This window comes from Chlamydotis macqueenii, chromosome 2, assembly GCF_036417535.1.
Source record: "Chlamydotis macqueenii isolate bChlMac1 chromosome 2, bChlMac1.mat, whole genome shotgun sequence".
NCBI classification, from domain to species: Eukaryota; Metazoa; Chordata; class Aves; order Otidiformes; family Otididae; genus Chlamydotis; species Chlamydotis macqueenii.
In genome coordinates, this window is record NC_141557.1 from 149,665,644 (window position 1) to 149,687,953 (window position 22,310).

At 47.2% G+C, this 22,310-nt stretch overlaps 1 protein-coding gene across 6 annotated transcripts in view; it reads right to left on the minus strand.

Moving 5' to 3' along the window:
* Positions 1 to 12,659, minus strand: part of SAMD12 (sterile alpha motif domain containing 12) — a 178,359-nt gene extending 165,700 nt beyond the window's left edge. For all 6 annotated transcript variants that reach the window (XR_015257734.1, XR_015257733.1, XM_086741200.1 and 3 more), the window contains exon 1: positions 12,538 to 12,659. Coding sequence is in view for 4 of the 6 variants with exons in the window: in XM_086741200.1 (XP_086597326.1) it covers positions 12,538 to 12,550 (13 nt within the window). In the remaining 2 variants the exon portion in view is untranslated. The remainder of the gene's footprint in view (positions 1 to 12,537) is intronic.
* Between the last annotated feature and the right edge of the window lie 9,651 nt (positions 12,660 to 22,310).

Below are 22,310 nucleotides of genomic sequence, written 5' to 3' on the forward strand. Positions count from 1 at the left end.
GAAGGGGAGACGAGGAGGGGGTGTCGCTCTCTACATCAGCAACCAGCTGGAGTGTGTGGAGCTCCGCCTGGGGATGCAGGAGGAGCTGACAGAGAGCTTATGGGTCAAGATTAGAGGATGGGGACGGACAGGGGACGTCACAGTAGGGGTCTGCTACAGGCCGCCTGGCCAGGAGGACAGAGCAGATAAAGTGCTCTATAGGCAGATAGGAGCAGCCTCACGGTCACAGGCCCTGGTTCTCATGGGGGACTTCAACCACCCTGACATCTGTTGGAGAGACAACACGGCAGGGCACAGGCAGTCCAGGAGGTTCCTGGGATGCGTGGATGACAACTTCCTCCTGCAGGCGATAGAGGAGCCAACAAGGAGGGGTGCCATGCTCGACCTTGTGCTCACCAACAGGGAGGGACTGGTGGGGGATGTGAAACTAAAGGACAGCCTTGGCTGCAGCGACCATGACATGGTGGAGTTCAAGATCCACGGGGCAGCAAGGAAACTACATGGCAAGCTCTCTGCCCTAGACTTCAGGAAGGCGGATTTCGGCCTCTTCAGGGACCTGATGGGCCAAGTGCCATGGGAGGCGGCCCTGGAGGGAAGAGGGGCCCAGGAAAGTTCGTCCATATTCAAGGAGTACCTCCTCCAAGCTCAGCAGAGGTGCATCCCGATGAAAAACAAGTCGGGCAAAAAGGCCAGGAGGCCGGCGTGGATGAGCAAGGAGCCCCTGGACCAACTGAAAGTGAAAAAGGAAGCCTATAGAGGGTGGAAGTAGGGAAAGGTAGCCTGGGAGGACTACAAAGAGGCTGCGCGAGTGGCCAGGGATAAGGTAAGGAAGGCCAAAGCCCTGGCAGAACTGAATCTGGCCAGGGATATAAAATGTAACAGGAAGAGCTTTTATAGGTACGTAGGGGACAAAAGAAAGTCCAGGGTAAATGTAGGCCCCCTCCAGAAGGGAACTGGTGTCCTGGTTACCCAGGACATGGAGAAGGCTGAGGTTCTCAATGACATTTTTGCCTCAGTCTTCACCGGCAAGAGTTCCTGTCCCACCGCCCAAGCTGTAGAAGGTGCAAGCAGGGACTGCGAGAATGAAGAACTGCCCATTGTACTCGAAGAGCAGGTTCGGGATCATCTGAGGAACCTGAAGGTGCACAAGTCCATGGGGCCTGATGAGATCCATCCGCAGGTCCTGAGGGAACTGGCAGATGAAGTTGCCAAGCCACTGGCTATCGTATTGAGAAGTCGTGGCGGTCTGGTGAGGCCCCCGATGACTGGAAGAGGGGGAACATAACCCCAATTTTTAAAAAGGGGAATAAGGAAGACCCAGGTAACTACAGGCCGGTCAGCCTCACCTCTGTGCCTGGCAAGGTCATGGAGCAGATTCTCCTGGAAACCATGCTAAGGCACATGGAGAGCAAGGAGGTCGTTGGTGACAGCCAACATGGCTTCACCAAGGGCAGATCGAGCCTGACCAATTTGGTGGCCTTCTATGATGGGGTGATGGCATCGGTGGACAAGGGATGAGCAACTGACATCATCTACCTGGACTTGTGCAAAGCTTTTGACACTGTTCCGCATGACATCCTTCTCTCTAAACTAGAGAGAAATGGGTTTGATGGACGGACCACTCGGTGGATAAGGAGTTGGCTGGATGGCGCACTCAGAGAGTGGTGGTCAACAGCTCAATGTCCATGTGGAGACCGGTCACGAGTGGCTGGGCCCAGCCCTATTCAACATCTTTGTCGGCGACATGGACAGTGGGATAGAGTGCACCCTCAGCAAGTTCGTCGACGACACCAAGTTGTGTGGTGCCGTCGACACGCTGGAAGGGAGGGATGCCATCCAGAGGGACCTTGACAGGCTGGAGAGGTGGGCCTGTGCCAACCTCATGAAGTTCAACCAGGCCAAATGCAAGGTCCTGCACCTGGGTCATGGCAATCCCAGGCACAAATACAGGCTGGGCGGGGAATGGATCGGGAGCAGCCCTGAGGAGAAGGACTTGGGAGTGCTGGTGGATGAGAAGCTTAACATGAGCAGGCAATGCGCCCTTGCGGCCCAGAAGGCCAACCGCATCCTGGGCTGCATCAAGAGAAGCGTGGCCAGCAGGTCGAGGGAGGTGATTCTCCCCCTCTACTCTGCCCTGGTGAGACCCCACCTGGAGTACTGTGTCCAGTTCTGGAGCCCCCAGCACAAGAAGGACATGGACCAGTTGGAGAAGGTCCAGAGGAGGGCCACGAAGATGATAAAAGGGCTGGAGCACCTCTCTTATGAGGACAGGCTGAGAGAGTTGGGGCTGTTCAGCCTGGAGAGGAGGAGGCTCCGGGGAGACCTGATAGTGGTCTTCCAGTACCTCAAGGGGGCCTACAAGAAAGATGGGGAAAGGCTGTTTAGTAGGGCCTGTTGCGCTAGGACGAGAGGTAATGGTTTTAAAATAGAGGGGGGTAGATTTAGATTAGAAATTAGGAAAAAAATTTTTACAATGCGAGTTATAGAACACTGGAACAGGTTGCCCAGAAAGGTGGTGGAGGCCCCATCTCTGGAAACGTTCAAGGCCAGGCTGGATGAGGCTCTGAGCAACCTGACCTAGTCAGGGATGTCCCTGCTCCTTGCAGGGGGGTTGGACTAGATGACCTTTGAAGGTCCCTTCCAACCCTAACCATTCTATGATTCTATCAGCATACAAAGCATGGCTCAGACACACACAGGTGACACTTTCATTATGGCATCAGCGGTGCACTGTCCCAGACATGCATTGTAGATCTCTGCCTTTGCCCTACTCATGAAAGCTGGCATCTGCTGAACATGTGGCACAGAAATGGCTGCAGTTTAGCTGTGGATCCAGGCTGTATTTCTTGTCCCATGAATACCGCACAAAGTTGTCAAAACACAAAAGAAAATGTATTTATTCATTCTCACTAGCATAACTAGTTTGCAATCCAGCAGTTGACTTCTGTTTTCAGTCCTGGCTTTCTCTCAACTGCCTAAAAGTTAACTCCTTTATCATTGTTCAAGGCTACCCCTTCCCTTGCACATTTAACTGAAGAGCCTGGAAACGCCTTCTTTCCTTCCCCCAGTAAAATTCTTCACCTCCTACTGCTTACTTATACCACTGTATCCTACCCACTGTAGTATCCCAGCTGATTTGTGTAGCAACAAACCGTTAGCTGAGAGCATGTAATTATTTTGCTAGAGGAAAATCCAGGAGAAAGCTTCTATTTACACACATTACAATTCTTCTTTCTTTACATTTCTGAAATAGCATTATTAAAAGTCTCTCTCTTGCTTTTACTAGGTTATTTGCAGAGAAGCAAATCAACTCAACTAAAATCCCCTCCAGGGGGAGGAAAAAAAAAAAAAAGTCACAAAAACAGGGTAGAGGAGAGCAAATAAGTGGGGGAATGGAGAGAAGTAATGACCTGAATATTCAGCTGGAGACTATTAGCTAGCAAGGTTCCACGTTACACAGAGATGGATAGGACTGCACTAAAGACAGGCTACAATCCACCCCAAATATCTGTCTCATGCTCTTTTCCTGTTCTGTCACAGCAAGCATATTAGATTCTGTAACAGAACACAGAGTTCACTTCAGCCCAAGTTCAGTCCCCCTGCCCACCTGCCTGCTTCATCCAGCAGCAGCACATATTAGGGTGAATTCTTGCTGTTCTGAGTAACGAACCTGCTCTTTAATGCCAAGTTTAGCTCATGCTGCACAGAGAACATGAGGCTGCTGACAGCAACTCCCTCATCATTCTCTTTGTAATCTTTCTGCCACGGGATGCTTCTGGAGGGAGAAAGAGGATCCTATGCAAAGGTGATGGAACATACAACCAACCCAAGGCAGAAGCCACTAAAGGTGAGATCTGTAAATCTAATCTGCTTCAGGCTCTCCTGAAGGTGTCTCTCAGACATAGTTCACCTCCTTTATGCAGGGCAGTACAGCAGTTTCCAACCATTCCTGCTGTGGGGAACTGGTGTTTTCCAGGATGGCATTTCTGCAGCTGCAGCCTAATGCAAGGTCCCTCCTTCCTCCCCAGTCCCATTGACCTGACACAGCAGACAGTTCCTCTTAGAGAACAGTATCAGTTCTTATATACTGAAAAGGAGAGCTACATATCTTATACATCACTACCTGTCTGTTAACGTTTTTACAGCTCAGTACCCAATTCCCCATTTCCTCTCTGTGTTTCTAGGTTACCCGGGCCAAATTCTCCTCTCAGTTACTTGATACCAATCAGCCTGTTGTGGTGAGTGGAATTGTTCTGGATGCACGAGATGAGCTTGACTTTGCCATAAAAGTGATCAGGCTGGGTCAGACTACGAGTCTAGCCCTTTCTGCCACTGCTTAAGGAAACCGTGTAAAAGCAGGGCGTACAGGAATTCATCCTCCCTTGTCAGGCTAGGAATGACCCAAGGTTGAAAGCTGCACCAGGGAACTGCGTTTTATAAAAAAAAAAAAAAAAACCAACCCTATTTCCTTTTTTTTTATTTTAAGCACAAAACTCTACAGCTTCATTGTTCTGCCTTGTGAACTAGTTCCTTTTTCACCTTCTCCAAACCATTCTTCAGTGCCTAAGGATTGTCCCCGTGGTCATCTCTTTTCCAAGCTAAAGAATCTGAAACTTTGCAACCTGCCCTCAGAGAACACACCACATCTCTGACCAGCCAACTGCCCTTTCCTGTACTTTTTCCAGTCCTGTGCCTTTTTTATGGTGTGGCAAGCAAAACTGCAGGGAGCATTCCAAATACAAGAGCAATATGCTATGACATAGAAACAGTGTTGTTTCTCGCATTGTTCTGAGCTCTTCCTCATAGCTCCTGAAATCCTGTTTGCTATTTTGACCACCACGAACCAGACGATTTCACAAGACTTCAAAATTACTCAATTTTCTGGCCATTTTCTCCACCTTTGCCTTTGGCACCTTCCAGAACAACTCCCTCCACATTCTCTGCATGCTTTGACCAAATAATTGAGGGCTGAGTTGTTCAACTGTTAGTGTACAAGGGTAAATGCCCGTATCCATTCAAAGGCAATAGCTTTCATGAGAAATAACCCACAACAGGATTGCTCAGTCACAACCTCTGAGTATCTCCCATGCACAGAAAGGGCAGTCCTTGCCGCAGAGGTCATACAGTTTGGACAGAAAGAGACACACCAGAGAGACAGGACAGGGCACAAAAGCTGTCTCAGCCAGGACAGCAGAGAAAGTTGGCACCAGAACCAGTCATGGTATCCCTAACAAACCCAGAAACTCAATACTTAGTGCACTGAGCAGTAGCCCTCCAACAGCTCTACTACCTCTGCAAATTAGCTGTAGCATTTTCAGAGTCCAGTGAGCAAAACAAAAACTTACAGTGCTCTCCAGACACTTAGGTCTGCAACCACCCGCAAGCCTCCTCAGATGATGTTTTGGACAGAAACCTCTCCATGGTTATCAGCTGAACAACCTGGACCATTCTGCAACTCCGACACCACCTGGCTACAGTGCCTTACTCCGAGCTTCTCACTGCTGCTCTCCTGCCATAACCCTTGAGATTGACATCAAGCAGCTTGCCTTGGCCTCATACACTGAGGTGGAAACAAGAGGAACAAAGCTACTGTTGTAGTTCAGCCCTGATCGGGACCAGACTACGCAGTCTCTCTCTCACTCCCCCCACCCTCCGAGAGAATAGGGAGAGAAAATATAAGGAAAAACGGCTCAAGGTTTGAGATAAGGACAGGGAGAAATACTTAAACTTACCATCACGGGCAAAACAGACTCGACTTGGGGAAAACTACTCATTTATTACTATAAACAGCAGGATAATGAGACAGAGAACAAAATAACCTCCCTCCACACCTCCCTCTTCCCAAGCTTAACATTATCTCTACTACCTTCCCCTCCTGAGCGGCACAGGGGGGAAGAGGGAATGGGGGTTGCGGTCAGTTCATCATACATTGTTTCACGCCACTGCTTCATGGTCAGGGGAAGAACTCCTCACATTCCTCCCCTGCTCCAGCATGGGGTCCCACCCCTACGCCACAGTCCTTCGTGGAACTGCTCCGGTGTGGGTCATCTCTTCCACGGAGTTCAGTCTCTCCAGAACAGCTGCCCCAGCTGGCCCTCCACAGGCCACAGCCGCCTTCAGGCATCCACCTCCCCCGATGTGGGGTCCTTCACGGGCTCCAAGTGGATCTCTGCTCCTCCGTGGACCTCCATGGGCTGCAGGGGGACAACCTGCTCCACCATGGTCGTCACCACAGGCTGCAGGGGAATCTTGGCCAGGAGCCGCATTACTCCTCCCCCTCCTTCTGAACTGACCTTGGTGTCTGCAGCCGTTCCTCACAACAGGCTGGTAGATGTCTCTCAGGATCTTTTTTACATCTTATTCACTTCTCATCTCCTCTCCACTCCTTGCAGCTGGGCCGGACCAAGTTGGCGAGAGGCCAGAGGGTGAGGCCTGCAAGGCGCAATGAGGCGCCCCTCTGCGCCTCTGCCCCTGCTCAGCTTCTTCACATCTTCTCTTCTCTCTTCCTTTTTTTTTTTTTTCTGTTTTCCCTTTCTTAAATACGTTATCGCAGAGGCGTTATCACGGGACATTCTGCTACCAATTGGCTCGGCCTTGGCCAGCAGCGGGTCCGCCCTAGGCCCGGCCGAGTCCACTGAGCAAAGGGGAGCGACTTCTAGCAGTTTCCTACAGAAGCTACCACCTTAGGCCCCCCCTCACTAACAAAACCACGACAGCTACACAACCTCCTTGGATGTTACCTGCCATGCTTGGACATCTTAGGGGAACAAAAATAACCCCACACAAACAACAACCTCTCAAGAAGAATTCTATTCTATAATTTCCATTTAAACAGTAAATATGAGATCTTACAATGTCACTTCAGACCTTATGAGTGCTTTCCAGTAGCAGGAAATCCTTCTAATGTCTAATTCTTGTCATTTGCTCATTTGCCTTCTCAGTGGAGAAAGCACGTGAACTTTCAAAGCACCATTCCTTCCCTTTGCCCATACATCACTACCACCTGACAAGGTTTATCCTTATGATGATATTTGATTGCATTGAAACAGCCAATTTATATTAATCAATGTCCTCCTGGAGCTTAAGTCTTCCAAGTATTTCAAAGGGTAAGGCCAAGCACTCACAGAATTTCATCAAAATTAATTGACCTGAAAGCACTTCAGAGTTCACGGGTACACTCTTATCCTACAACCAAATTTTATCCAAGGAAAATGCAGTGACACATCAAGTCTATACTGTATTTTGATTCCTGCCTAATATAGGTTCATTTCTAAAAGCAGAGAGGGGAAAATGACCACATAACCTGTCATCATTATTTACTCCTCACTCAGTCTGAACACACCCAAAGAGACTTCAGAGCAGTGACATTCTTTGTTGCCACAGCTTCATTTTGGGGTCTCCAGTTCACACAGTGGAATGCACCTTCTGAACCTGAGCTCACAGTCTCCCTATATGATGCCTGAGGAGCATAGTGAACCTATTCAAAATGAGACCTTGCAGTCCAAAATAGACTCCTGGCCTTAACTAGCTACACTATTCCATTGGAGAGGGATCATTGACTAGCTTGTTAAAGACACATGCAATGAACTGTGATGGAGCTGACTTTCAAATGTAGCACCCTTGATAGGAAAGTTCTAAGCAGAGGCTCCAAGCAGAGGAGCACACACTGCCACCTGCACACTGGGCAGGGAGGGAGGGTGGTGGTGGTGCATAAAGAAAGGAAACCCTATCTTCTGAAGTTTGCTGTTGCTAAACAGGAAAGAAGGGTAGGGATGTTACAGCCCAACAAGAAGGCTGCTACATGAATATGGATGGGAGAAGACCTGCGTCCCAGTCTGGAATCCTATAATTGCTGATACATTTTTGCAATACATGGACACTAAATAACGTACAGAACTGGTACCAAGACTGAAGGCTGGAGTTCAGGTCTTACTCCTCTCTGTCTTGTGTGTACCTCCACCACTGGTCTTACCCAACTCCTCTGCTACAGCCCAACGTCACAGTTTCAGCTGAAGAGGTAGATGTGTATCTCAGCCTTGCTTCCAACTGGCAGCTCTTTCCGAGCCATGTCTGAGTCCCTCAAGTTAAGGAGTGGTTGGAAACTACTGAAGAAAACAAGAGCATTGACGGAAGCACATGCTATATTTGAATGACAGAGTTTGGTACTTCTTTGGTTCACCGGCAATTAAGTGTGCTGAAAACCCATCTATTAGATCACATTCTCCACAGATGTGGAGACATCTAGTCTGAGCCTGGATTGGGCGTAGGAATAAGACAAAGTTGAATAACCCAATACTTGTCAAAAGAGTTGCACTTTTGGGCACACCCTGACAGCATGATAGATACCTACACCGAAACCTGCTTCAAAGCTGTCCTTCGGGTGGTCCTGAACTCACTTTAACTTTCCTGGCAGAGTTGGCATAGCACGTCTATGAGCTCACTGTATCTCAAGTCTCTGAGGAAACACGTGGCAGCATTCAATATCCATTGGAGTTGGCTAGGCACTGAAGGCTTTCCACCCAATTATATCACATTGCTGAAATTCAGGGGATTGCTTTGATAGAAGTTGGTTAGAAGCTACAAGAAAGGTCAGTTTTGCAGCAGTTAACCTTGATGCTACACCCCAGAATGCCCTAATCTCCTTTGAGTCTCTAGTCCCCTTGAGGATTACCAAGGGGTAAGGCCAGAGTCATTGTCATTTTATGTCAGCAAGACTCCACTTCCTAGTAAAAAATAGTCTCCAGTAGGCAGATCCAGTCTTAGTAGCACAAGCCCACTACAGAAGAGACACAGGACAGTAGAGTTTTACATTAACTTTCAGGAAGAGACTAGCAACAAATGTATGTATGCACTTCCCAAAGCCTATACACAGAAGGAAAGATGTTAGAGCGAAGTTCATTAAACACTTACTATAAAAGAACTCCATGATATAATTAGTGCTTTTTAGCTCAGGAATCTCAAAGACACCACAGGTCAGAGCTGCAGGGGATCCGACAGAACTGTGTGGGATTACCTGCAAGCATACATTATCTGGTGGGTGCTGTCAGTCTCTCACTTTCCTGTGCAATAAACACAGGGGGGAGGGGAGGAAATCACCATTTCTTTATTTCCCTTTACCTCTGCTGCATAAGAGCAAAAAGAAAAAAAAAAAGAGAACACTGTTGCAGAGATCAAAAGCCTTTTTCTACTGGCTCTGACCTAGTTCTTTCATTCTTACTAGAGGGAAAAAAAACACTTAAAGGAATATTGTCAAAACTGTTAGGTCTAAAAATAGACTTACCTTGGCAGTGCTCCCATCTAGATGGGCTCATATTAAGGAGCGCAAACTCACTTTCCCCATACACACACCAATCCTTTCATCAATCAGGAAGCACTGGTACTACACAGCCCAAAGGATCTCCCAGTCTACATAATCTCTTTCGGGACACTCAGGTATGTATTATATATAACTGGCAAGGAACCGTAGTACCTTCCAAATTCCTATGTCATATTTGCAAATCCATTGCTGTCAGCTATCCCAGTAAAAAATCTGGGATATTTTCCTTAAGTAAACCACCGGACATTTGTTGCCATAACTAAACTCCAGCACTCCATGCTAAGACAGCATTAAAAATAATCAAATTTGAGGAAGACTTCAACAGTTTGTTAAATAAAATGGAATCTGAATTTTTCAAAGATCCTCCACAAACTAGAAGTTACAAAACAATTTCTCTTTAGCCACACAGGGTATTTCTGAAAGGAGAAACAAAGAGTCTCTGCGTTCATAGCTAAGGCTGACAAACAGGCGGCTTCCACAGAACAATAGCCGTGGCGGAGCTGGTGGGGCACCGGATGTTGGCTCCAGCCGGGAACTCCCACGCTCCAGGATCCGTGGTTCCCTTGTGCCCCAGGGACCTCTCCACTCCCTGCCAGCTGCACCCCAGAGCCAGCCACTTGCGAGTTCGAATAAGAAGCCAGTTGGCCCAGCTGTCCAGAGGCCTTGCTACACTCTATGAAAAGGTTTGAAGACCCAGGAAGCCCATCCTAGCCAAGCTCCCAGCCAACTACCACAGAGACTGGAAGGCCAGACAATCTCAGCTTAAATGAAGTTTTCAGGGCTTTCCTTATTTCCAAGCCTTCAAAGCTGATGTACAGTAGGTTATGCTCTCGAGATCACAAACAGCAAACCAGGAAGACATTTTTCCAATGAAAACAAACAAATCAAACAACTAGGAAAGAAAAAAGGCAGTCTGTGTTTCCTGAGTCCAAGACATTTTGAGTTCAGCAAATTGGCATTTTTCTACGAAACTATCAATTTAGAAGAGTCAACAGCAACTTTACTTTTGACTAGAGTAGGATCCTCACTCTGCAGTGATCAGAGCCATCAGGGACAAGTAACCTCTCAACTTCCCAAACAGAAGCTGTAATGCCACATTACCTGCCAAAAGTCACAGTTCATGAAAAGAACATGGCTCACATCCAGGGTTCCAGTACGGCAGAAGACGCATTAAGATAAAAGCATGTTTTTAACCACAAAGAAACATAGTTCCAAGAGAAAAGAATGGATAAGAAAAGACTTTAAATGTGCATGCACTACATTCACACAAAGTAATCACAGCTGCATGGCTACTTGTGCTGAAGAAGTAAGTAGTCATCTTGCTGTGCTAGCGTGAGGGTAATATAATTATGCAAAGGCAAGAAACTTGAAAGAGAAAAACTCAAAATGGGAGGAAAACAGAACATACAGACAAGAAAGCCTGTTCTGAGAGACCATAGCAGGGATGCATCCTGGGGGAAAGAAATGGGAAGAAGGAGTTAAAGAAAAAAATCCCATCTCAGGAGAAGGCAAAGCAGTACTGCTTCCCAAAGCTTTAGCAGAGCTTTCCTTCATTAATATTTACAAAGCTTTTAGAGATTCTCAGATGGAAGGCACTGCAGATACGACAGGAATTATTACAAACCTGAAAAGATCTAGCAAACAGACTGAGAAGGACTTCAAGTGAATAAAGGAGGATGACATTAGAGAGCACACTGAAACAGGGGTTGCTGCTGGCATATGAACCATCTGGTGCATGGCAGTCTGTTTCATTTACTTACTTACCCACTACCGGGCACGCATGCCCAGTTCATGTTGCTAAGTTTTTGTCACCAAAAAAGCAATGCTTTTATTCAGGACCACTACCTTCCCTCTTTGTATCATTACAGTCTTCAAAACTGCCATTCAATAAAGCAGCCTGTGCATAAGAAATCTGTTTGACTCATGGAGAATCTTAGAGCTTAGAATGTACACAGGCACCTTTTGAGACATAGCGGTTTTGTTTACCTTTTTTTGAGTTTGCCTAGGAAGCTGGTTTTCAGGGTTGTTAAGCTGCCCACTGCCTTCAGTAAGCCCAAGTTTTTGCTGGACTATCACCTGTGCTGCTCACTTGGGTACTCAGCAATGAGACAGCGTCAGCATGATTTTCAGTAATAAAGCAAGTGGTCTTTGATGGGACTGTAGATCTCAGTATATCTGAGAAACAAAGCTCAAGGTAGTCTCAAGATGAGCACCCCCCAAAAAAGCAACATACCCCAAATTAAGCATAGAAGAGAGGTCAGATGGCTGGTTTCCACACTGTGGAGTTCTGAAACTTCCCCAAGGGCACAAAAGATAGGACACAAACCCCAGGTTTCTCAATGCTTAAAGCACTAGAAAACTGAGCAAATTTTGGAAGTGGACAGCAGGGAAGTGGACTTCTCCTCTTCCCATCCACCTAGTCACATCTCTCCTCCAACTATCCGAAAGCCCCGCGGGAAGGGAACAAGCAGCCAACGTCAGGCTGCCGCAGGAGCCCAGCAGCTATTGGAAGACCTCAGCAAAGTGTCCACCTTGCTCAGTTACCGGGCACTTCCCCTGGAGCCGGGCACCTCACAGCTCCGGGCTACCCAGGAACCGGGCACCTCGGCCCTTAAGCTTTTCCATCTCCTGCGGTGGGGGGAAGGAGGGGCCGAGCACCCCCCGGGGCCGACAGCTCAGCGCCCACGCGGGGGCTGCTTGAGCTTGGTGGGTGTCACGGCCTCGGGGCACCTCGGGGATCCGGGCGGCAGAACCCGGACAGACGGCGGCGCCTCGGCGGGAAGACGCCGGGCGAGCGGAGCGGGGCCGCGGTGGCCGCTCCGAAGGGAGGGAGGGAGGGAGGCGGCGCAGGTCTGCCGCTCCTGCCGGGAGAGGCGGCACCTCCGGGCCCGCCGGGAAGTTGCCGGACTAAAGCCTCCGGTTGCCGCAGGCTGAGCGGGCAGCCCCCGCTGCCAGCCCCCAGGGGCGGGCGGGCCCACCCTGCGCCACCTGGGGCGGGGGCAGGCGCGGCGCTGGGGGCGGCCGGGCCGAGGGGCGCGGGGAGCGAGGCCGGTGCAGCGGGCGGCAGAGCGGCCCCGCCGCCACCGCCTCAGGCTCCGCCGGAGGGCACAGCCCCCTCCCCGCCGAGCGAGGCCGGCCCCGCCGCGGCACAGGTGAGTGCCCGGGGGAGGAGACAGGGGAGGGACCCCGGGGGCAGCGGGCAGAGGACGCGGAGCCCTTACCTTCCACCGCCATCCTCCCGGCCTCGCATAGTGCGCCGGCCGCCGACCCGGCCCCGGCGGCGCAGCCCCGGCCGCCCCCCCCGCCCGCGCGCGGGCTCCGCTCATCTGCAGCCGCGGCGATCAACCTGCAGCGCTCCCGCTGACAGGCGGGCGGGGCCGCGCGCCCGCCCCGCGGCAGCCTGGGAAATGCAGTCCCGAGCGGCCTCCCGCGGGCCCGCCGTGCCCGGGGGCTGCCGAGCGCTCGGCCGAGGCACCGGCCTCCCCCGAGGGCCTTTGTGGGGGACTTGGCGGCATCCGAGGGCTCCGACCAGGGCGGGGGGCTGGCAGCGGCCGGTGGCGCTGGCTGGGCCGTGGGAGGCCGGGGAACCGGTGAGCAGCACCGAGGTGTGGGAAGAAGGGGCTGAGCAGGTGCCCCGCCAGCAGGAACGGCCATTGCGCAGGTGCACAGGGGATTTCAGTCCCTGCGGCTTCCAGTCTGGCGGCCCTGAGGGACCCCGGTGCCAGCCCGACCAGCGGGAGCTGGGAGGTGATTGTGTCCCTGTACTCGGCCCTGGTGAGGCCACACCTCAAATACTGAGTGTGGTTTTGGGCCTCTCACTACAAGGAAGACATTGAGGTGCTGGAGCACGTCCAGAGAAGGACAGCAAAGCTGGTGACGGGTCTGGAGCACAAGTCCTGTGAGGAGCAGCTGAGGGAACTGGGGTTGTTTAGTTTGGAGAAGAGGAGGCTGAGGGGAGACCTCATTGCTCTCTACAACTACCTGAAGGGAGGTTGTAGTGAGGTGGGTGTTGTTCTCTTCTCCCAAGTAACTGGCAATAGAACGAGAGGAAATGGCGTCAAGCTGCGGTAGGGGAGGTTTAGGTTGGATATTAGGAAACACTTCTTTACTGAAAGAGTGGTCAGGCACTGGAACGGGCTGCCCAGGGAAGTGGTGGAGTCACCATCCTTGGAGGTGTTCAAAAAGCGTGTAGATGTAGCACTTCAGGAAATGGTTTAGTGGACATGTGGTGTTAGGTTGATGGTTGGACTTGATGATCCTAGAGATCTTTTCCAACCTTAAAGATTCTATGATTCTCACTAGTGCGGAGGTTTTCCAGGGAAGGAGAAAGGCACACAGAAAGCACCAGATCTTCCCGTCAGCACCTTGCCCCGGCCTGAGGCCCTCAGCCTTTCTCCATTCACCATCTTCCTTCTGTCCAACTCTGATCGAGTGCCTAGAAAATCCAGAAAATTAAGGCAATTAGGGACATGGTAACTGAGCCTTTGCTTCAGTTCCTCACAAATCCTAAGCCAAACAGCCTGGCACCCTTAAGATCTGTCCTAAAATATTTGCTGTCCAAAAAAACAACTGTGGCTTTGTACCCTTTCCAGTTTCGTTTTGAGATGTCAAAAAAGTTTTGAAGATTTCTCTCCTTCAGAAATACCCTTGTTTGTTTGTTTGTTTTAAATGTATCAACAGATACTAACCTACCCAAAAAGATTCTATGAGTTCCTTCACTCACCAAATTATGTCATTATTAAAGTCAAGAGGAACAGCACAGGGACCAAGTACACAAGGGTAAATACAGATAGGGTGTGAAAACATTTTCACATGTTCTTTTTGTTTGTTAGCAGTGGTTATTGCAGCTAATGAGTGTTATTCATGACGGGTTATTTTTGCAAAACAAACTTCCCTGAGTTTGCATTAGAGTGCAAGAACATACAATGTACAAATGAATCAGAACTTCATAAACCCCAGGAATTTTGTCATTCTTGAAATATGTAAAGTAATTAAAATAAAATGAGGTCTTCATTATTTATTTTATGAGAGAAAACCAGAGCCTGTACTGAAAGGCCTTAAAGCTCAACTCTTTCCCAAAGCCTTCTATTACCAACTTTGCCCTGAAGACCTCACTTGTTCTTTGCTCTCGTATGCATTTGAACTATTAGCCTTTGTGTTGCGTATGAGGCAAGATACAAGCTCCCTGGAGCAGCAGCCTTGTCTTTCACGTGTTTGCAAAGTGGTAGGCATACTCACAGTGCATTATAAGTAATAACGATTGAGAGGATGTGCTGGTGTGCCCAAGCACAATGCACACGTGGTCCCCTGCGCTGGCTGAAATGGGCTGATATTCACATACTTTGTGTCAAGAAAATAGGGTATTCCTGGATTTCACAGCTTTCAAATATATGTAATACACACACACAGCCTTCAGCAGTTTCTTCTCAACATCATTACATAAACTTTTGTGATTTTGATGACATTTTGTATTAAGCTGATGTATCCAATTAATCATTTATTTATTTGTGACAATATTTGGAGCTATGTTAGAGTAATTATCTGGCTGATGCACATGTGAAGCAGTGTTTTTTTGGTTAGAATGAGTCAGAATAGGGTGAATAAATCAAGGCTCAGGGTTCAAGTGGCATGGATGTGGAGAGCTGGAGTCCTATCCCCATTAGTATGCTGAATTTCTGACTGGTAACTACATTTCAGCTGTGGACCCTGAGGACATCCCCAGTGAGTACGATTTTACTAAGCCCTTTAAACAGCCCTGTAGTTTTTAATTACGACTTTGCGCCTGCTGAAGAACAGCAAAATTATGGCTGTGACTAGATAGCAAATAGGGCATGACAGATGTTAAAAGGTGTAGTGTTTGATACCTAATGTTACATGATAGCTAGTGAAACCTAGTATTTAGCTGTATCTGAAAACATCAGAAACTTCTCAAATTCTGGTCAAGACTAGGCAAATTGTAATTTAATGTATGTCACTCATTAGAGAAAAGAGGCTGTAAATTGATTCAATTAATCTATGGTAAAATACAATCTGTTTTGAGCAGAGCTTTCAAAAACATCAGTGAGAGCAAGCTAACTTTCTAAAAACACCCTGCTAAATTATAGAGTAGAAAAAGACCAGCTTTCTCTGCTCAGAAAAAGCTGTCTCATCACGCTTCCTTGCTTTCTTGCTTCTCTTTTTACCTTGCCTCTCTCCAGGCAGATTTTTTTTAAACTTTCTCTTAAAAGAGTAGCAAGCTCCCTTTAAACAGACTCAGTTTGTCACAGCCAAAGTCAGTTTGCTGTGCATTTTGCCCTTGGTCACCAGATGAAATAAGCAATACTGACCAGAGGCTCCTTAGCCATTTGAATTATTCCCAGGTAGGACTCCTGCCAGCTAACATTAGATGAAAGTACATCCATCAACAGCACAGCTCTACTAGAAGAGTTCTGAAGTCTACAAGATGTTAGGCTTATATGCTCCACTACACTATCATCCATCATCATTTCTCCCTTTTATTCCCCTTTCACCTTACAGAAATTTAACAGTCATTAAGCTTTAAGCATCCCTTTGTGCTCTTAAGTCCTTATTGTAAAAGATAGTGAAATTCTCACTCATCTTCATCTGATGACCTTGTTAGAGAGGTACTTCTGCTGTATTGTTGTGACCCAGTGTTTTCAAACAAGATTATTTACTTTGGGTGCCCAGACACATGCACAGAGCCATCTTTCAGGGACAGTGGGAGAAACATCTGAAAGTCATTGACCTCAAGCCAGGCACCAAGTGCTTCTGGCAGTGAACAGCTTTACAGCCATGACTGAATATTTTTGGCTATGATTCATTTAGCTGAATGGGCCTAGACTGTGATGGCAAAGTTAAAACCATTCAAAGTTTGTCCTCAGACTCCAGTCTGACAGAAATAGCCGTATCACCAGCCTAACAACTCAGTAGCTGGACGCTTGCATTGCCTTGCATATTGCTGGGAATCAGCACATGGAAATGGGTGGGATTTTTCAAAGGTAACTGAAGATTAATGCGTTTAGATTGGGGGAAGGTGTGGGAGGAACACGCATAGGACCATACAGATTTGATATTGATGGGGAAGAAGAAGTGGGGTTTTCCACTTCAGTACCTCTGCTGGTACTGAGGGCTGGAAGAGGAAAACAGAAGGGCTCTATGGTGGTTCAGGCACATGCCCTAGGCCACGAGCTGCACTGGTTTAGTAATGAAAAAACAGGAAGCTTCAGCAGAAATTTTATGGTCACCACAGTGTAGGAGGTAGCTGGAAATTCAGGTGTGAAAGTGGTAAGTAGAGAATTCCCATCCAATTCCCATCCCTTTGTCAGAGCCAGCCACATGGCTGGAAAAACAAGCATACTGGGTGCCAAATCTGGAGTGAGAGGAGGAGGTGGAGAGTTTCTATGCATTCTCTTTTTTTTTTTGTAGGAAGTGGCATTTCCTGAGAAGAAGACCTGCTGAGTCTCATGCAAATACCTGAAAGGCACAGGGAAAAAGTGTTGGGTGCATTGCTGATTTTTTTTTTTTTTTATTATCCAACCTTCAGGGTTTTGATTTTAAGATGAAAAGGTGCTCTATAACTGAACAAAGCATATGCTGAGAAAAGGGGAGAAACCAAGTTTAGACTTAAGTCCCATGCTCTGATCCACAGAAACAGATTCTTACACTTGTGTGGATCCAATTGTAGTATCACAGAATGAACCAAGGTGTGCTATGTGCTGAAGTGTAAACACTAATATTTAGAAGCAGTTTTCTGGGGACTCAGAATGACTTCAGAAGAGCTGTTAGGTAGGGAGGCTGTAATCTGCCCAAAAACATAATAAACATGTTTGAAATATATAATATGATTTCAACAGTATGCCGTTAAGACACTGAAAAGCAGGTTTTAATCGTGTAGTAGCATAATTGTATAATATTCTTTGCCTATACTATTGCTGAAGTATATTTTGAGTATTTTTTATCTTACACGCCTGTATTCTCTTATTGTCAAAAGTATCTTGCATGATAATCCGTAATACCACAGGAAGTGCATTTGGGGGTCTATAGGAGACTCAGAAAAGATCATAGGATATCTTCAAGATGTATTTTATCATTACTGTTGCAATTTCTGGTGTTTTCTCTAATTCTATCTGTTCAGTAATCAATTATTTTTTTAAATAAAAAATTATATTCTTAAATAGCCAATATCTGCTCTTAGTTGCAAGGAAATAAATGGAATTTGAGTGTTAAAATACTCCAAAAACCTGTATAATTTACTATGTTTTATTTCATATGATAGAAAACTGAGGAGGGGAAGCAGATGCGTTATTATGATCTATACATGTCTGGGGTGGACAGCAGTGTATACAAAGGTCTGTCCTCTTACAAGTGTGAGGTTAATTCCACTCCCCTGTAACACCTATCTCTTAAGCCACGCGCAGAGAGTGGTACTGACTTTTGCCATCCTCTAATGATCCAAATTGTTTTTTCATTCATTGCTTAGTGGTACCCTAAAGAGTATTTTTATGCCAATGTGGAAACATGCTACACATTTCCCTCCTGAAGTAAGTTTGTGACAACAAACAGCAGGACAATCCAAAATCAGCAGTGGGGCTGCATGTGTAGACCACAGCTGTGGTGCCTTAGATGACAGCTTTTTGAGTCGGGCTTTTCACAGTAGTGCAGCATGGAGGTTGGGATAAATCAGGCATAAGCTGAAAATAGAGAGGTTCAGGCTGGGTATGAGGAAAACCTTATATGGGTTACCCCCATCCGTTACCTGCTCTTATTCACTGATGACTGCCCAAACGCACGTGGCAGCACAAGGAACTGGGCAGCAAGCGAGTGAGGGTAGTGTCACCAATGCAGAGCTTGACTGCTTCAGTCACAGCCTCAGATGAGATGATTGTACTGGAGATCTGAGAGCAGTGAATGAGATGTATGGTTTCCTGAAAAATGCTTGGTCCCTTTTCTTCAGAGAAGAGTAAAACCTGGAGTACCTCCCTTGCTCTTGGTGGGAGAGTGTGAATCACTGAGCCTTACTGCATAAGCATTTCTCGTAGAAAATGAAAGAACCATACCTCGTAGAGGATGGATATGTAAACAGAGCTAGAGAAACAGTCTACCATAGCAGGTCCGTGTGACCAGTTGGCAAACAGTTGGGTAACTTGTTTAAACAATCCTCACTTCTGCTATTATTTGCTGAACTGCAACTTGATGTGGGCTATAACAATTGTATACTCTCAGTAACCCGCAATCACAGAGTCACTGGGGCTAGAAGGCAGCTCTGGAGATCATCTAGAACCCTCTGCTCAGACCAAGGGCAACTAGAGCAGGTTGCTCAGGCGGAATATTGCCAAGGGTGGAGACTCCACGGCCTTCCTGGGCAACCTGCTCCAGTGTTTGATCATTCCTTACAGTTTCTTCTTCAATCTAAATGGAATTTCCTGTATTTCAGTCTGTGACCATTGCCTCATTTCTTTTAACTGGGTACTGCTGAGAATAATCTGGCTTGATCTTCTTTACTCCCTCCCCTTCATCAGGTATTTATACAAGTAGCCTTTTCTTCTACAAGCTGAACAGGCCCAGATCTCAGCCTCTCCTTGTTTGAGAGATACTCCAATCCCTTAATCATCTTCATGGACCTTTGATGGACATGTATTTCCATGTCCTCCAGCACAACTATCCAGTATGTCAGCTACTCTTCCCAGTTTTGGATTATCAGCAAGCTTGCTGAGACTGCATGCTGTCCCATCATCCCAGTAGGTCACTAACGAAGATGACAGAACAGTATTGACCCCTGGAGTATTCCACTAGTGTCTGGCTTCCAAATGGACTTTGTGCTGCTGATCACAACCCTTTGACCCCAGCATATCAGCCACTTTTCAATCCACCTCACTAACCATGTATCTAGTCTGTATTTCATCAGTTTTTCTAAGAAGGTGTTATAGGACACAGTGTTGAAAGCCTTGCTTGTCCATCAAGCCAGTCATTTCATCGTAGAAGCCTCTCAGGTTAGTCAGGCATGATTTCCCCTTTGTAAATCCATTTTGACCATAGATTCCATCCTAATGGTATTTCCATCCTAAATATGGGAAATAGTTTCCAGGATTAGTTGCTCCGTGACCTTCACAAGGGTCGAGGTGAGGCTGACTCGTCTGTAGTTCTCCAGATCCTCCTTGTCCTTCTTGAAGATGGGAGTGACTATTTTAAATTCCTATTGATAGGTTTTGTTACAGGTGTAAATAACATCTGACAAAGTCTTAGATAGCATTATCATAGCTCTTCTGGGTCTCCTCAGAGAGAAATGCATGAGCCTGTGCGGTGTGGGACGTGTCTGAAGAAGAGGAGGCTCAGGGGAGACCTCATTGCACTCTATAGCTTCCTGAAGGCAGGTTGTGATGAACAGGGGTTTGGCCTCTTCTTCCAGGCAACAAGCAGGACCCGAGGAAATGGCCACAAGTTGTACCAGAGGAGGTTTAGATTGGACTTGAGGAAAAACTTTTTCTCTCAAAGAGTGGTAAGGCACTGGAACGGCCTGCCCAGGGAGGTGGTGGAGTCTCCGTCCCTGGCAGTGTTCAAGAGGCGGCTTGATGAGAAGCTACAGGATATGGTTTAGTAGCTGTGGCAGCAATGGTAGTGGGAAGACGGTTGGACTAGATGATCTTATAGGTCCCATCCAACCATGTGATTCTATGATTCTATGATTCTATGTGTGCAGAACCCATCTAGAAGGTGATCTGGGTATGCACAGTAGGGCTGCTACATCCTGAGCACAGTGCATTTACAACCAGAATATTTAGTTTTCTGGTTTTATTTTTTTTTATATATTTTGCAACCGATATTTTACAACCATCACAGTGGCCCTGTTGCAAAGGGCCCTGGGCAAAGCCACTGGGCAAATAGACAAAAAGGACGTATCTGGGGAATTCCCGATGTAGAGAAGCTTCCGCCATGGAGAATCTGGAGCACAGAGCTTGGCATTTGACCTTTAACAATAGTAATTTTTGTCATTTACCTCAGTGCCAGCAGGATGAAGCTATAAGTAATAATCAATACTGCACAGACTTCAGTGTAGTAACATACTGAGTATGATCCTCTGAAGGTCAGCGCTAAAAAAAATAACCTGTCTCTTTCTTTAAAAGGCTTTTATATGCTGTATTTGGATGGAAGCAATTGTGTTATTGCAGATAATAATAACTTGATAATGATCAGAGTTGATAATGTCTTAGCATGATGACCTTTACCTGCTTATGAATGACTCAGAACAGTGTTGAAAAATCCAAGTGGTTGGCGGTGATTTGTGAGCATTTGTTAAGGCAAATCAGATAATTGCATTTAACATCACAGATGGCTTCTATTTTCTAAAGTGCTTTTATTTCAGTGCAATAAGATGACTCAGAAACTCAGTGGGATATTATGACCCTGATTTTTCATTGCCTTGCACCTCGTATAGTGAAAATTCCCAGTGCAGAGGAGGTGTAGGTCCAGTATTGAAGGATTTGACGCTGTCACTATGCAAACATCAACTGTTATCAGCAATGCAAGGCATCACAGCCCTATCCTCTTTTTTATGTTACTTTTCCTCATCAGTGTTATGTTTTGAGATCATTCATACAGCATTGCTTTGTGTTTTCCCTTTGTGCTCTGCATGCTTTTACTGCCTGGAGAGACAAGGGAATTCATAGTGACCCAACACTACATTGTCCCTAGCATCCAGGAAAGAAGAACTGTTCCACATTCCTAAAAGCAGTCCACTTATTTCCTAGCAGGTTGTTTGGTTTTGCTTTTTAATAGAAAGGGAATTCCACATGTATTCCAAGCACAAGTATTCAGAGCGCTGCTTCCATATGGGCAAACAGAACGTCTGCTATTTCTTGGCAGCGGAGCAGCAGCATAGGTCTGCTTCCTCATGGCAGGGAGCGGGAAGGGTAGGATTCATCTCACTGAACTTTATCTGTCAAAGCATCAAGCGCTCAGTAAAACTACATTTCCTAGAAGTCACCAAGGGGAGAAAAAGCAGCATTCATCGAAGGTGCTTGTCATCCTCTCTCCTGACAGCGGCAGTAGCACAGATGACCAGTAAGCTTAAACATGGAACTCATAGAGGACATTTACAAAGAGGAATCCTCCCCTCACTGCCTATTTGCTTTAATTTGTCTTTGAACAGAAATGCTCACAAATAGCAAGTGGGCACCCACCCCTTCGAGAACACCAAGCTGAGTGGTGCAGTCGACATGCCTGAAGGACGAAATGGGACCTGGACAAGCTCGAGAAGTGGGCCCATGCAAACATCATGAGGTTCAGTAAGACCAAGTGCAAGGTCCTGCACAAGGGTCAGGGCAACCCCCAGTATCAAAACAGGCTGGGGGATGAAGGGATTGAGTGCAGCCCTGCCGAGAAAAACTTGGATGAAAAGCTGGACGTGAGCCGTCAATGATCACTCGCAGCCCAGAAGACCAACCGCATCCTGGGCTGGATCAAAAGAAGCGTGGCCAGCAGGTCGAGGGAGGTGATTCTCCTCCTCTACTCCACTCTGTTGAGACCTCACCTGCAGTACTGCACCCAGCTCTTGGAGCCCCCAACATAAGAAGGACATCGAGCTGTTGGAGCAAGTCCAGAGGAGGCCATGAATATGATCAGAGGGCTGGAGCACCTCTTCTGTGAGGACAGGCTGAAAGAGTTGGGGCTGTTCAGCCTGGAGAAGAGAAGGCTCCGGGGAGACCTTATAGCAGCCTTCCAGTACTGAAAGGGGGCCTATAAGAAAAATCGGGAGAAACTTTTTAGTGGGGCCTGTTGTGATAGGACAAGGAGTAATTATTTTAAATTTAAAGAGGGTAGATTTGGACTGGACATAAGGAATTTTATTTTTTTTTTTATGATGAGGGTGGTGGAACACTGGAACAGGTTGCCCAGCGAAGTGGTGGATGCCCCATTCCTGGAAACATTCAAGGCCAGGTTGGACGGGGCTCTGAGTAACTTGATCTGGTTGGAGATGTCCCTGCTCTTTGCAGGGTGG